This window comes from Eulemur rufifrons, chromosome 28 (assembly GCF_041146395.1).
Source record: "Eulemur rufifrons isolate Redbay chromosome 28, OSU_ERuf_1, whole genome shotgun sequence".
Classification (NCBI taxonomy): domain Eukaryota; kingdom Metazoa; phylum Chordata; class Mammalia; order Primates; family Lemuridae; genus Eulemur; species Eulemur rufifrons.
The window spans coordinates 43,879,198-43,894,867 of NC_091010.1; the positions used below are offsets into that span (position 1 = coordinate 43,879,198).

A 15,670-nucleotide genomic window follows, 5' to 3' on the forward strand; every position below is an offset into this window, starting at 1 on the left:
ATGTTTCTTTGCTGATTTTCTGTCTCAATGTTTTGTCTAATGCTGTGTGTGGGTTGTTGAAGCCCCTCACTATAGTTGTATTGCTGTCTATATCTTTCCTTAGATCTGGTAATATTTATTTTATGAATCTGGATGCCTCAGTGCTGGGTGCATATATATTTAGGATTGTTATATCCTTTTGCTGAATTGATCCCTTTATCATTATATAATTACCTTCATCTTTTTTTTTATTGTTTTTGATTTAAAGTCTGTGTTGTCTGATGTAAGTATAGCTATTTCTGCTTGCTTTTGGTTTGTGTTTGCATGGAGTATCTTTTTCTACCCTTTTACTTTCAGTCTATATGTATCTTTGTAGGTAAATTGAGTTCTGTACTCAGCACAGTTACATCATACTTTTCTATCCATTCCGCCAATCTATACCTTTTAAGTGGAGCATTTAATCCATTTACCTTCAAGGTTAATATTGATATGTGAGGTTTTGTTCCTGTCATATTGTTCATTATTATCTAGTTGTTTTATAATTCTTTATTTTGTTTTTCTCTGTTTATCTCTGTGGTTTGTTGGAGTTCTGTTGTGTTGCCATTTTATTCCTTTCTCTTCCCCCTGTGTGTAATTATTTCATAAGATCTGTGAGTTTTATACTTTAGTGTGTTTTTATGATAGTGAATATTAGCCTTTTGTTTTCATGTTTAGGACTCTTTCAACATTTCTTGTAAAGCTGATGTAGTGGTGACAAATTCCCTCAGGGCTTGCTTGTCTGAGAAAGACTTTATTTCTCCTACATATATGATGCTTATTCTAGCTGGAGATAAAAATTCTTGGTTGATAGGTTTTTTTTTTTTCTTTTAGTACTTTCAAATAGCATCTCATGCTCTTCAGGCCCGTAAGCTTTCTGCCGAGAAGTCCACTTAGTCTGATGGGGTTTCCTTTATGGGTGACTAGATGCTATCCTCTTGCTGTGTATTATATTTCTATGAAAGCTAAGAGTGGCAGAAGTATGGGTGGCAAGAATGGGTATTGTCATTATAGGTTCATATGTCTGTTTCCCTCACAATATCCTGAGGCCTGGAACTCAGGGTTTGTCTTTTTCATCTTTCCTTTTCTAGGTCAGCCACTGTGCCTGGAACATTGTATTAACACATGCTCAGTAAAAGAAATTTAGTATTTTGAATATTCTAGGGAAAGGACCAACATGCACAGAAACTTGGAGATGGGAAAGAATGAAGTGCATTCAGAGACCTGCAAGTACATCAATGGGTTCCCAGGTGGGCCAGGAAGGAGACTTGCCCTTGGTATTCTAGAAGGCAAAAGTGGAACCAAACCATAAGAGTGTGGGTCCCAGCCCCCAAACCGCTTACTAATAGAAGCACATTTACTCATGTATTTTTTGTTCACACCATCACCCAGAGCATATTTTGCATAAAGCGTAGTACCCTTTTCTGACATGGGCTCTGTGTCCTCAAGATATGGTTTATTAGTAAGCCTAAAGTGTCAGCAGCTGTTCTGACATATTTCTTCTGTTTTCTCCTGAATTTCGTTTCATTACTATTTAAAAAGCAAATGTCTTTCCAGCCTCCACTTCACCTCTCTGTAAGATCTTGGCAGTTTCAAGTATATGATGATCTGGAAATGGGATATTTCTGGCTTTCTTTCATTTTCAGCTTAGATTTTTCAGGCAGTTCTGATATTTCAAGTCATCCTGTGATCTCCCTTTTGGTATCAGCATCTTGAAAAAAGTCACAAATTTATTCTCCACCAGTTGACTCACAGGTTTTAGATTAACTGTGGGAGCTATCAAGCGATTCACACGCTTTTTTTGTGGGGGTAGAAGTACAGGGACTCGCACTGTTGCCTGGGCTAGAGGGCAGTGGTGTGATCATAGATCACTGAAACCTCAAATTCCTGGGCTCAAGGGATCCTCCTGCCTCAACCTCCTAAGTACCTGGGACTGCAGATGTGTACCACCATGTCCAGATATTTTTTTTAAATTTTTTTGTATGGATGAGATCTTGCTCAGGCTTCTCTCGAACTCCTGGGCTCAAGGGACCCTCCTGTCTCAGCCTCCCAAAGTGCTGGGATTACAGGGATAAGCCACCATGCCTGGCTAATTCACACACTTTTGTAAGCTGCTCTAATAAAGTCTCAGCAACTCAGAAGTCATTCTGTTTTATTATCTTTATCAACACTAATAGAGTCTGCATTAATCTGTCTTTGGCCACAGCTGAACTCTTAAATTATAGAATCTTAGTGTTGGAAGAATCTTTAGTACATATGCAATCTAACCTCATGTCTCATGCAGAAATACCTTCTATTCTACTGTTTCTCCACATAGAAGATCTCTCAACCAGTTGAGATATCTATGACAGGAAGCACATTATATCATAAAACCTTCCATTTTTTCTTAGAATGATTTTAATTTTTAGGACATAACTTTTATTGGACTGTAACTTTCTAAAATTTCAAATTTCAAATTTTGGTTATGTTTCAAATTTAAAAATTTTGACTATACATCAGTTTTTTTAATCTATCCAAAATAAAATTAAACCCTCCCTTTTAACTATTGAATCTGAATCCATTTCTTTATACTCATTAGTATTGAGAACTTCAGTTGCCTTAGCATCTTTAAAAAAATTATTTGTATATTTTGTTTTTGGAAGTGGCTGATGGCTGCTTTCCCAAGCTGAAAGATCATCTTTTTGATCTTTAGATGGCTTAGTCTGAGGTTTATGATCCATAAACTTGGGTTTCTATAGTACAGGAAAATGGTGACTTTAGGAGGATTGAAGATAGAAGAGATGGCTACAGCGGTCTGGAAAGAAAAATTTTCCAGGCTCTGGAGCAAATGAATAGTCTGTTTAGGGTGCATACAGAAGGCAATTTCTGGGACTCATAGAAAATGGAACATATTTTAGGCTCTAAGGTAAAAAAAAAAAAAGCTATCTCCAATAGTTTTAAAGTGATCCAATCTTTTTGAAAGAGGATCTGACAAGATGTATATAGATATTTACTATATGGTTACCTCTGTTTTTTAAATTCAAGTCTAACATACCTGCAGTAAAGTGTACACATTTTAAGGGCACAGCTTGATAGTTTTTAAGGTGTACACCCATGAGTCCATCATCTAGACATAGAACAGTTCCAGCACCCCCAGAAGGCTCCCTTGTCCTTCCTCCCATTTGATAATTCTCCCTCCAAAGGTAACCACTATTCTGACATCTATCACCATAGCTTAGTATTACCAGTTCTTGAAATTATGTGTTGTATATTCTTTTGCATCTGGCTTCTTTCACTCAGTGTTGTCTGAGATTTCTCTGTGTTGTTGCAGGTAATCGTTGTTTACTTTTTCACTGCACTGTATTATTTCTTTGTAGGAATACACCAAAATTTACCCACTCTACAGTTGGTGGACATTTGGATTGTTTCTAGTTTTGGACTATTATGAATTGGTATATGGACATTTTTGATCATGTCTTTTAGGTGGATATCTGTACTCATATTTACCTTCTAACCAAACATTTTACCCCGAGGAAATTATCCTCAAGAATGAATAGGCAAAGGTCCAAAAAAGAAAGCACATTGTAGCATTGTTTATGGTAGTAAGATATTAGAAAGCCTAAAAGGAGATTAAGTAAATTGTGATATGTCCATACAAAGAACCTATGATAGTCATTAAATGAGTAAGGTAAATCTACATGGAAATTTGTCTGTGCTGTATTATTATTAAGTAAAACAAAGCAGGATTATAAAACATTGTGTCTAGTATGATCACATTTAGGTAAAAATATATACATTTATTTTACTATTTTAAAAGTATATTTGCTATATGTATTAAATAGTAAATTGTTAAAAGTGTTTATCTCTAGGGGATGATTAGATTAAGGAGAGACTTTCATTTTTAACTTGTAGTTAATTCTAGATAATAAATGTATTACTTTTGAATAATTCAGAATTTTGAAGACATTTCTATTTTGAAGAAAAAGAAATGAAGAGGGTAACTTTCATGTGTTGAGAAATAAATAAAAGCAGGATTCTGAGATGCCAAAGGGAGGCTTCTGAAGGTCAGGGGGAAGTTTTCAAGAGCCCATGCATGTAGAGTTTTTGGGGGGTCAGGGATGACATGGACCAAGAGGCCCTGCTGACTTGATTGCTGTGTTTCCCACTGAAGGCTCAATATCTTGCTGAGTCTACCTCATAGAAAGTTTCTGTTTGTTCATCCGTTTTTTTATAATTTTTATTTACTTTAAAAAGCAAATGTCACACCTTAGCAAAAGCAAGAGAATTTCTAGGTGCTTAACTCATTAAGCCTTTTGCTAGTAGAATGAGCTCTAGGACTAATTTCAGAAGGTCTTTTGAAATGTAACAGTTTAAGGAATATTTATTATTTCTTTATTTCATACTAATTATAAAAAAATCAAACTGTACAAAATATTTAAAGTAAAAACTAAAAAGTTCTCCTCTCCCTCCCACCTGACCATCAGTTCACTAGAGGGAAAATAACTCTTAATAGTTGTAATTAATAGAAGGAAATCTTCTAGGCATTAGTTATGCAAATCCAAGCATATAGAAATTTATCTAGTCTGTCAGTTGACAGAGGTTTACTGAATGTTTCTTTCATTCTAGGCAGTGCCCTAGGAACTAGAGAGAGAGCAGTTTTCTGCCACTTCCTCATTACAGCACTCTCACATGTGCCGAGTGCCCTGCTAGTGGGGCAGGTTCAGCCAAGGAGAGGCAGATTCCATCCCTGCCATCACAGAGTTGTCATTCTAGAGGGAAGGCAGACATGAGACTAGAAACACACAGAAAAGCAAATCAGACTGTGGCAACTACTTGGAAGAAAGAAACAGGGTCCCATGAAAGGGAATAACAGAGGTTCCTAGTCTAGGCTAGTGGTCAGAGACCTCTCTGGAGGAGATGTGGAAGGCCAGGATTTCCAGCAGAGGGAATAGCAAGTGTGCAGTCCCTGAAGGAGGAAAAGCCTGGCAGTGATTGAAGGACAGGGTGGCTGTGGTGTGGTGGGCAAGGTGGGCAGGGGTATGAGATGATATTGGTGAGGTTAGCAGGATTAGAACATGCCCTGCCCTGAGGGAGCTGGTAGAATTTGGACTTTATTCTAAGTATAATTAAGAGGCACTGAAGGCTTTAAGCAGGGAAATAATATGATCAAATTTGTTTTTAAAAGATTCCTATAACTTCTGTTTGAAAGGTAATGTGAAAACCAATTAAGAGGCTATTGCAGTGTCCACACAAAGATGATAATATCTTTGGTTAAAATCGCAGAAATAGCACCAAACCAAGATTTTTTTCCTGCAACTGGCAATGATGTTTAAAGTGCTAGCATTCCTGAGTTCAGGGAATATAAAGGCTGCCTTTCAGAGTTCCCAGGAAGCTCAGCTTCCCAAAGGAATGAGCACACCAGTTCAGAGGGTAAACGTGCAGAGGTATTTGTAGCAACATTGCTCATAAGGGAAAATGTTGGAAATCAAGAGAATATCTACCAGTAGGGAGTCGTTGAATGAATTAAGATATTAATACATCCATACCATAGATACGCTTATGTAACCATTAGAGTATCACCAGTTGACTCAGAGGGATTTCTACAAAGGATTGTTGAGTAAGAAAAGCAAGACGAAGAATATGTTTAAAATTTCATTTATAAAACAAACCCTTTATACATGTGTGTTTGTATATGATTATATGAGCCTGGGGGCAAAACGGAAGGCTTTATATTAAGTTGTTAATATGGGCTCCTGTTGGGACTGGAAGTGGAAGAAAAATAATCAAGCTAGAAAAAAGAAAATTTATGAAAAGGACTAATATGCTTATACCTAATTTTTGTTAAATTAGATATGTTATATACATATAAGAATATTTTTTTTAAATGCAACTTTTAAGAAGCTGGCATTGGGTTTATGTTAGCTGGAATTGAAGTATCAGGTCTGTCTGCAGCAGGAAGTTGCAGGTAGAGGGCACCTTCCATCTTCTGAGCTGCAGTGAGCCCCCAGTGGGATCTCTGCTACCTCCTGTTTCTTTGCCACCAAACTTTGTTTCTTTGCCTAGGAGAATTATGTAAGATTGTTGCTTGGCTTGTTTGGGAATGACATTTCCTTTCTTTGTTCAATTCTGGCTTAGTAGTTTTATAGAATGCAAATTATAATCCCTAATCCAAACCATTCTAGCACAGGGACAACTTTTTGCTTCCCTCGAATAATCACAGTAAACTTTCTGACTCAGCCCAGTGCCTAGCATAAAAAGTTCAGAGTGTTTGTTGAATGAACAAATGATGTGTTCCTATAACCTCAAAAATGATTTCCCCTAAAAAGTAGCACCCTTTGGGGAGGAGAGAGAAAAAGCACTAGAGCTGGGGTTTGAATTGCCTTATATAACAAGCTCTGCTCAATTATTTTTCCCTTTTAAATCATACTTGATTAAAAGAGGCAGTTTTAGGATGGTATAAAGTATCATAAAAGTTTATGTGTATATTATTATAGATTGGGAAAAAAATGACTAGAAGACTATATCCCATATTTAATAGCAGTTGTCACTAAGTAGTAGAATTTGGGGTCATTTTAATAAAATGCTTTCTTTTTTACTAATTTGTACTTTTAACTTTTTCTGTAGTTCTCATGTATAATAATAATGATTTTTTAAAACTTTTCATTTGTGTCTAGAATAGTGCCTAGCTCAAAGTAGACCTATAATAAATATTTGTTGAATAGGTTGGGTTTTTATTAAGAAAGCAGTATATGTTCATTATAGAAGATAAGCAAATAGTCTATGGTCATACCACACTGAACGTGCCTGATCTTGTCTGATCTCATGAAGCTAAGTAGGGTTGGGCCTGGTTAGTACTTGGATGGGAGAAAATAGGCAAACAAAAAGAACAAAGGGAAAAAAACTTATAATTTTGCCATTCAGAGATAACTTTTAATACCATTGGGTAAAAGTTTCCAGATTTATTTATTAAACATTCATATATAATACACAGTTTTTTTGTTTTTGTTTTTGTTTTTGAGACAGAGTCTTGCTCTGTTGCCCTGGCTAGAGTGCCGTGGTGTCAGCCTAGCTCACAGCAACCTCAAACTCCTGGGCTCAAGAAATCCTTCTGCCTCAGTCTCCTGAGTAGCTGGGACTACAGGCATGCACCACCATGCCGGGCTAATTTTTTTTCTGTATATTTTTAGTTGTCCAGCTAATTTCTTTCTATTTTTTTTTTTAGTAGAGACGGGGTCTCACTTTTGCTCAGGCTGGTCTCGAACTCCTGACCTTGAGCAATCCTCCCACCTTGGCCTCTCAGAGTGCTAGGATTATAGGCATGAGCCACAGCGCCCAGCCACACAGTATTTTTAAATGGGATTTTTGCAACCCCTTCCTCTCTCTCCTCTTAACCACTTTCTCCATCTTTCTTTCTCCCTGACTTTCCCACTACAAACGCAGAGAAAAGTAACTTTCAAGTGGCTTAGAAATGTGTGTCAGCAGCAAAGTGTCCCCTCTTCCAGGAAGGAAACAGCTCTGGGACCTGCAATATCACTTGGTGTGTTAATTTACCCTACGGAGACACCTGTGCTAGGGATATGGCCTTAAGCCAAGCAAGCTGACATCCCTCTCTGTTGGAATTTTCTCTTGTAGGCATTTTCAGCTTTTTACTTTGTGATGAATTTTTTAAACTTGACATCAGAAGAACTCTCTCAGGAAAATGTGATTGAGATGATGAGAAATTTCTGCTCCAGGCCTTGGGAGGAGGTAAGTGACTAGAAACAGCAGCTATCACAATTGCCCTGTGCCCTCAACAGAGTGGAGGAGTTAAGTCTGCTCTTAAACTTGTGGCTGGTTTGACCAAGATCCAGCAAATGTGTTAGAGAAGGACAGATGGTGGACTCAGTAATGAATTCATCAGCATTCCTTGATAACTTGACATACAGCAGCTTAAATAAGATCTGATTTTTCTCACCTAATACAAATTCGGCCAGTAGACAGCTTCTGGCATGGGGTCAGCAGCTCAATTCTCTCTCAGCCATTGCTGCTTCAGTTCTGTTGTGCCTGTTTCCTCGTAGACACAAGATGGTTGCTGTGGCTTCAAGCATCACAGCCATGTTCAAGGTCTGAAGAAGAACAGAACCAGATACATTTGTTCCTTTTTATAGGAAAGCGAAAAGCTATCCCAGGAGTCCCTCAGCAGTCTTCCCCTTATATCTCATTGGCCAAGATTGACTGGGAAAGCAACATGCAGGATTTCATGATTGGCTTAGACCCATGGTGAGCTGCTGCCTGGTGCTGGGCACATTGTGGCTCACTCTCCTTCCTCAGCCCCTGAGGGGACCATTCTGATTATAAAAGACAGATAGATCACCTAGGGGTAGCTCAAAACAGCAGCTGTTTGTAAGCTGATACAGTTGCAAAAGTGAATGGTAGTTTCATTCTTAAGAAATCCCATTAATTTAAAAAGGATGCTTGTCCTCATCTGCACTGACAGAGGGGGACTGCAGAAGAAAAGCTGTGCCTGGAGGTTTGGCATTCTCTCCAAGTGTTCTGAGTTAGAACATGAAAGAAGTGTGGTCAAAGCCTTCAGCAAGAGCTGCTCAAATATGCCTCAGCACTTTACAGTTTAGAAAATACTTTGGGGAGGTTTTGTGCAGCAGGTGGTGATCTGTGGAGGAAGATAAGCATCTTGGAGTAAAGGCAACTTGAGACCAGGCCGACATGTGGCTGCTGAGGAAGTAGACTTAAGCTGCTCTTTGAAAAAAAATTAATTCTGGTTCAGAGTGAAAGTTCTGTCAGATTTCCTTTCTTTTCCACATCTAATTTTTTACATCATCAGATTGTTAGTCTGGGAACATGCATATGCAGACCTGTAGGTCTGCTCAGGTAAGCCACACGGGGAATTGCTCAGCGGCCCAAGAAGTAAGCTTAGAAAGGCCTGCATTTGCGAGAAATCTTGAAACATTTTTTTTGGGGGGGGATGGATTGCAGGATGAGACCCACATCCTTACCCAGAGCCTAGAATGGTGAGGGGGGTTATGACCCAGGGTTCATTTTCCCCAACTACATTGTCTATCCATGTGGGAAGCATTGTTTTGTCAAGTACACTTAGAAGGTGACTCTTCTTTTCCTCCTAACTTCACCATGAGGAAGGACTGCTACTCCAATATGGCTGTGTTTGGAAATGTTCCTTCTAACACCTTTGGCAGAGAAAAAACTAACAATTGTTAAGCATATATTATATGCTGAAAGGTAGGCTAGATACTTTATATGTGTCGTATCATGCTGCCTGTTTCTGCTTTGGCAGGGGAAATAAAATGTAAACTACACCTAATGTTCAGTAGGATGCCCCAAATCATTGGGTCCCTGAGGTGGACAGACTATAAAAGTGAGTGAAAGAGACACTCCCTGTTATATTCTGGTAGGTTAATTAGAGGGCTGGTAGAATCTTTCAGCAGTCAGAATACAGCCACTTGTTCCCTACTCTGAAAGTCTGGTCATCCAAGAGAACAATGCTATGAGATTCTATGTGTCCTAATTACTAGGTATTTCTCAGTTTGCTCTGGATACTGACATTCAACCCCATGAATTTTTAGCCCTTCTAGGGAAATGCATCCCATTCTTGAAGATGATCTACCTACCAATGCCCTTTATATGCGGGGAGTAAGTGGATATTGGTGAGGGACAGAGAACTTGGTACTGTTCCACTGGCCTGGGAATAGAAAAAAGAGAGGAGAGAGGGGGAGGTGAGAAAGAGAGAAGACTGGAGCCCCTCCCCCCATTTGGAAAACACATAGTAATGAATCTGCAAACATTAGCATGATCAGTTCTCGAGTGATAAACTAGATGGATGCCTTTGGCTTCTATATTGTTGGCTACTGTCATAACCCCCAGGAGCTCAGACTTCATAGCTAATGTACAACTTTCCAGAAGGAAGGGAGGGATAGGAATATTGAAGAATTCAGGGAAATTAGGCCAAAATGACATACCTCTCCAGGGATAAGCCAGCCTTCGAGAACCTACGGGGAGGGGGGCGGGGAGGAGGGGCAGGCAGTTTCAAGTTGGGCCTAAGTGGATTATTGGAATTCCGTATCCCACAGGTGTTCTTTGATAGGTCCACCAAGACTATATCAAATGGGGGAGGAGGTCTTTCCACAAAGGAAAAGCAGAATGCAGTTACTGAAGGGAAGAGGTAGGGATCTGGACAGGCAGTGTCAGTTGATGTCCACACCACGGTCTCAGGAGAATGTTACATACATAGAGGAGTCAATCAACAGGTATTTTTCAGAACTGTGTTGGAAAGACAGTTCCAAGCTGGGTCATACTAAGAGTTCCGTCAGAGCAGAGCAAGGCAGGCTAGGTATGGACTTATCCTTCTGGAAACTGAGGGAAGGCAGGAACCAAGTGAGAAACAGTCCCCAGCCAGCAGGTAGGGTTTATAAGATGCGAGAGAAATCTGGGAAAAATGGGGGTGGTTCAGGCAGCCAGGAGATACTACATATAAAACATCTGCTGTAGTTCTTGATACATAATATATGCTTAACAACTGTTAGTTCTCTCTCTGCCCAGGGTGTCCAGGAGGAAATACCTATCTCAAGGGCTGAGGAGCAGGGAAGGGCTACAGATGAACTCCGGCTGAACTAGAGATGCCCTGGCCTGTGGGAACAGAGTAGACTGTGGGCATCTGGGTTTATATTCACAACAGCTAGGACAGGTAAGGGCAAGTGGTGACAGGTGACTCTTAGTATCTTCAGTAGGAGTAGGATGAGTAAACACATGAAAGACTCAAGGGAGCAACCACTTTGCATGACCCAGATTAAAAAAAAAGAAAAAAGAGGTTAAGTAAAGACAAGATAGAAAGTGAGGTATTGGTACTTTTAGCAGTCCTTAGCAAAATGCTTCCTAAACTCTGCTCCAGATATGTTTTATCAAGCTTTACTGTGCACATTAATCACCTGGGAATCATATTAAAATGCAGATTCTGAGTTGGTAGTTCTGGGGTGAGGACTAACAAGCTCCCAAGAGATGCTGATGCTGCCAGTCCAAGGACTAAACTGAGTTGTAAGGCTTTTCATGACACTATTGTCCTCATATGCTGACAGAGGCTCTGAGCCAAAGACTCTAGTCGAGGGCATATAGAAAACTCTGATTAAAGAAAGGTGAATGGATTTCTTTCATGCAGCCATTTTTTACAGCTTTTAATATGCTAACGTGATTGTGAAACTCCAAGTTTAGGGGATGAAAGGGATTCTAAAACTTAGTGTTTCTCAACCTACTGGCCCACAGGAACTACGTTTTCCCTAGAGGACCTATTAGTATAGAATCCTGTGGAGGAAAAGCTTCCTTAAGAGACCCTAAACTGTAAACCCCTGCACCCACTGAAGGAGTGCAGCACCACTCCACAGCTTCCTGGGAGAGGCCAACCTTCAGGCCCGTCTGAACTAAGGGCTCTCTCCTTTCTTCATCAGGTCTAGTAGTGAAAAAGAGATCCATGGAGAGGTGCTTGCTGTACAAGTATGATATTTCCTTCACTTCACTTCTAGGTAAAGGCATCTTTTGTTGGAGTAAAGGAGAAATACCTGAGTGAATACTGCTTTTCTGGTACTTATATCCTCTCCCTCCTCCTGCAAGGCTATCATTTCACAGCCGATTCCTGGAAGCATATTCATTTCATTGGCAAGGTAATTTGGGTAACTTTTGGGTCGGGGGGAGGTTAGGTTTGGGTGTTAGTGATTGAAGCAGCTTTGGGCTTGAAAGAAGTGGGAGTCAACTTGATTTAAGTTTTGGCCTGATGTTCTGTTCTACCATTCCTCCTCTAACCAAGCTGGCGCTCTGTGTCAAGCCCTCCTGGGTATGCCAGCCAGCTGCGGGCATCCTCTTTAAGGAGAGCTACCTTCATTCTCAGTTGCACCTTCCTTCCCACATAACAGTGGCTAATTCCTTACAAAACAAAAAAGTGAAATATTAAAATAACAGCATTTCAGTAGTCACAGTAATTCTGTGTGCTGACTTCAACAACACTCTCAAAGGCCCCTTTCACGATCTGGGCAAGGATAATCATGGTTTCATCATCCTTTTTGGTTGTTACTTTAAGGTTGACCAATCTGAAAGCTCTGTGTGAGGAGGGGGACTGAGTGGCTATAAATGATGGGACCATTGTTCAGAAGCCAGGCTTAGCGTGAGCCCTGAAGCAACCTCACTGCTGTGCTTTGTCATAGCGCCACCTGCAGGAATAGAGACACATTTACATCAGTTTAGCAACTCGTGCTTTATGAAAAACATTGACAGCAGTGTTTCTCCACCTTTTTAAACCCATGCTCACTAATGGCAAAAACATTTATCCCTGTATTAAATATGGTGATTTCAAGCAAAACAAATCACTGAGGCAGAGGGCTGTAGCAGCCCTGAGGATAGTAGTTTCATTACACTCTTGTCAGTACTGCCCTTGCTATTTCAAACTCAAATCTTTTCCTTGTTTTCATATCCGAGACAACCTTCCATTCCATCACAGTTTATTTGGTTTGAGGGATATGTCTATGTCAAATTCAGGACTGACACACAGGCAGTACTGAGCTATTCTTTGAACTCTTCCAAAGCATGATTGAGCATTTCTAAGCCCTAGGTGATAATTCCTTTAGCTCTGGATCCTTGACAGGGGCAGTAGATAAGGTTCCCATCCTCCAGAGGGGAGTGGATCTTTTACAGATTATTAATCCCCAGTATTGGTAAGGGTTTAAAGGAGAGGGAACTTCCATGTGATATTTGTTGGAGTGTAAACTGGCACAACTTTTTGAGAGACTGTTTTCATAATATGTGCTAAGGACCTTTACAAATGTGCACATCATGTTGTCTAATCTCTGTTTCTAGAATTTATGATAATTGGATAAAGTGAGTAAAAGTGAATGTATTAGGCAGTTCATGCCAGTGAGGATGTAGAAATATCTTGAGACACAGGATGATGTTCACAAGGTATTGTTAAGTGAATTATTCTATATACAATTTAATTCCATTTTTGGTAAGAAAAAACGTGCAAAGAGAACTGGAAGAATATGTCACAAAATGATAACAGCAGCAACTTCTGCATGGTGAAGTATGGATGGTTTTTATTTTCTTCTTTAGGTTTTATCTGTACTTCCTAATTTTTCTACCATGACCATGCACAGTTCATGCAATAAAAAAATTTCCAAAATTATTTATTATCCACAGACCACCTATATTCCAATATGTTTTAAGGTAACTGGAAAATATTCCTAGGAAGATGGGAAGGTCAGAGCATGTTTTATCATTTAATAAAAATCCATTCTCATGCATATGCATAGTCTTCCAACTTCCATAAATTAAGATTGACTTGCTGGGATTATTCCCTAATTTTTCCCTAGTTGACAAGTCCTGGTTTTGTATGGATGAGTTTCCTGGGCCTCATGAAGATGTAAAAGGCCAGCGACAATCATTATTCCCTTATCCTTTGATCTGCTTCCTGTCACCCCTCGCCACTCCTCCTCCCCCAAATTCACACAAACAAAAAAGAAATGCAAAGCTTCAAAGGTCTATTTAAATTAAGTTCTTCTAGGCAGGAAAATTGGGAAGTCATTCACCAGATTCCTTTCTGAATTTTGGGAATATAGTAGTGAGGCTCCAAATTATCTTTCTTAATCACTTGTTCCTACTCTCTATTTTCCCTAAAACCATCCTCCCAGTTTGCATATAAAATTAATCCATTTAGAGAACCAAATGTGGTCTTTCCACCTATTGGGTGCTCAGTGTTATGGATGGGGTTGCATGAAAGCTACAGATTATCTCTTTGAACCACAAACAACAACTTTCCCCACTGTTTGCAGATCCACAGCAGCGATGCCGGCTGGACTTTGGGCTACATGCTGAACCTGACCAACATGATCCCAGCTGAGAAGCCTATATCCTTACCTCTCCCCCACTCCACATATGTCTTTCTCATGGTTCTCTTCTCCCTGATCCTTGTTGCAGTGGTCATCACAGGCTTGTTTATCTTTCATAAGCCTTCATTTTTCCGGAAAGAAGTGGTATAGCAAGAAGAGCTGGAATCTGCTGGCTGGAGTGAGGGGGAAAAAAACTTGCCCAGGGAGCAATTTCCTACACGGTGGTGTACAAGGTCATTCTTCCCTGCTTGCCAGGGCCAGTCTTGACCAGCATGAAGCATCCTTGGCTTTTGCTGAAGTCCTTCTTTGGGAGGTATTCACCACCCTCTGCCACAAGGACTTCCGGTAGACACTCTTTTGTGAGTCTTTCTTAGCTACCCCTTTGTCCTTTGTACTGTGTGCCTGTGTTGGTTGTGAAGACCTGCCACTTTTCATGATCTTTGCTTTATAAAAGAACAATACTGACTTTGCCTAGAAAAACTGAGAGTCCTGAGTCCTGTGCCTGGAAGTTGAGCTGGTTAAAAGAAGAATCTCAGGAACTGGTTCAATTGTACTCTTTAAGAATTTCTCTCTCTTGCTTTCCATTCATTAATAAAGCCATATAATGCCTTTGGAGAGGGAAGACACACATCCCATTCCCAGGCTGCCCTTTGGTTAAGAAAATTTTGTAGAATAGACAAATATGTGCTAAAGCCAAAGAGTTTTACAAGGGAATCTATGTACTCATGAGGTTAATACAATTATTATTATTAATCCCATCCAAAACAGGGATGTGAATGAGTCACATATTCTTGGGTGATGCCAAAATGCTACAGAGAGGAACACTCAGAGCAGAGATTTTTAAAAAAGCAGATGTACATACAGGCATTGAAATATCAGGGCTTACTATACAGTAGACATATACATGTCAGGAAGAAAATATAGTTACAACTCAGGGGCAGGAAAATACATCCTCCAATGCATCTTATGAGGTTTTGTTTTTATTATGGTAAAATATACATGAATAAAACTCACCATTTTAGTATTCAATTCAGTACTAATCAGTGGCATTTAGTACATTCACAATGTTTTGCAACCATCCCCACTATTTAGTTCCAGAACATTTTCATCATCAAGAAATTGTCTGGAGATAAGACCATCCTGGGTAGGCACAAACCACAAACCTTTCAGTTAACAACTGCACCTGCAAAGATGACTGAGTTTTAAAGCTGTGCCACATCTCATTGTCACAGGGTTTAATATAGTGAGAGGGTGGCATTAGTCTGGAGTGGCATGCTTTTGCCCTTCATGGTGTTTATACATCTAAATGTGCCAGGAACCAAGTCTGCACCACCCTTGTCACTCAGTGTGGGCTTTATTTACTTATTCCATGGAAGCAGCATACAAAGATGGAAAGATGAAGAGACCCTATGTCCCTTTTCCTTAAGTATTGCTGCAAGAGTTACCTGTTGAGCAGGACTGAGTGGTGATGCATTATTCTAACCTTGTCCCAAGCTCTCCATCTCTGGATCTGGGGACTGACTGTTGAGCTTATGGGGAAAGAAAATCTCTCCCACAAACTAGGAGCCAAATGTCTCTGTATCTCTTGAACAACCAAGCCATTTTTTACAACAGCCAGGTGAATATAAACTTTAAAAAGCTGTGCACAGGACCTTTTTGTTTTCTTCTCTGCTACTCACATTTGAATTCTCTGGACATTGATAAGGAATCAGAAGTCAAATTGGGACATGTTCAAAGTCTCTTTCTAGTGGTAGTTGCCTATGTTGTTATAGCTGCTATTGACTGAGCATTTGTGGTGT

General features: G+C 39.8%; 1 protein-coding gene across 1 annotated transcript in view; it reads left to right on the top strand.

Annotated features, from left to right (window-relative positions):
- ENTPD1 (ectonucleoside triphosphate diphosphohydrolase 1) overlaps positions 1 to 14,563 on the top strand; it is a 90,465-nt gene extending 75,902 nt beyond the window's left edge. Inside the window, exons 8-10 of the mRNA XM_069460510.1 lie at positions 7,627 to 7,740; positions 11,520 to 11,657; positions 13,815 to 14,563. Of these exons, the coding sequence (XP_069316611.1) occupies positions 7,627 to 7,740; positions 11,520 to 11,657; positions 13,815 to 14,021 (459 nt within the window). The 3' untranslated portion in view covers positions 14,022 to 14,563. The remainder of the gene's footprint in view (positions 1 to 7,626; positions 7,741 to 11,519; positions 11,658 to 13,814) is intronic.
- The last annotated feature ends 1,107 nt before the right edge of the window (positions 14,564 to 15,670 follow it).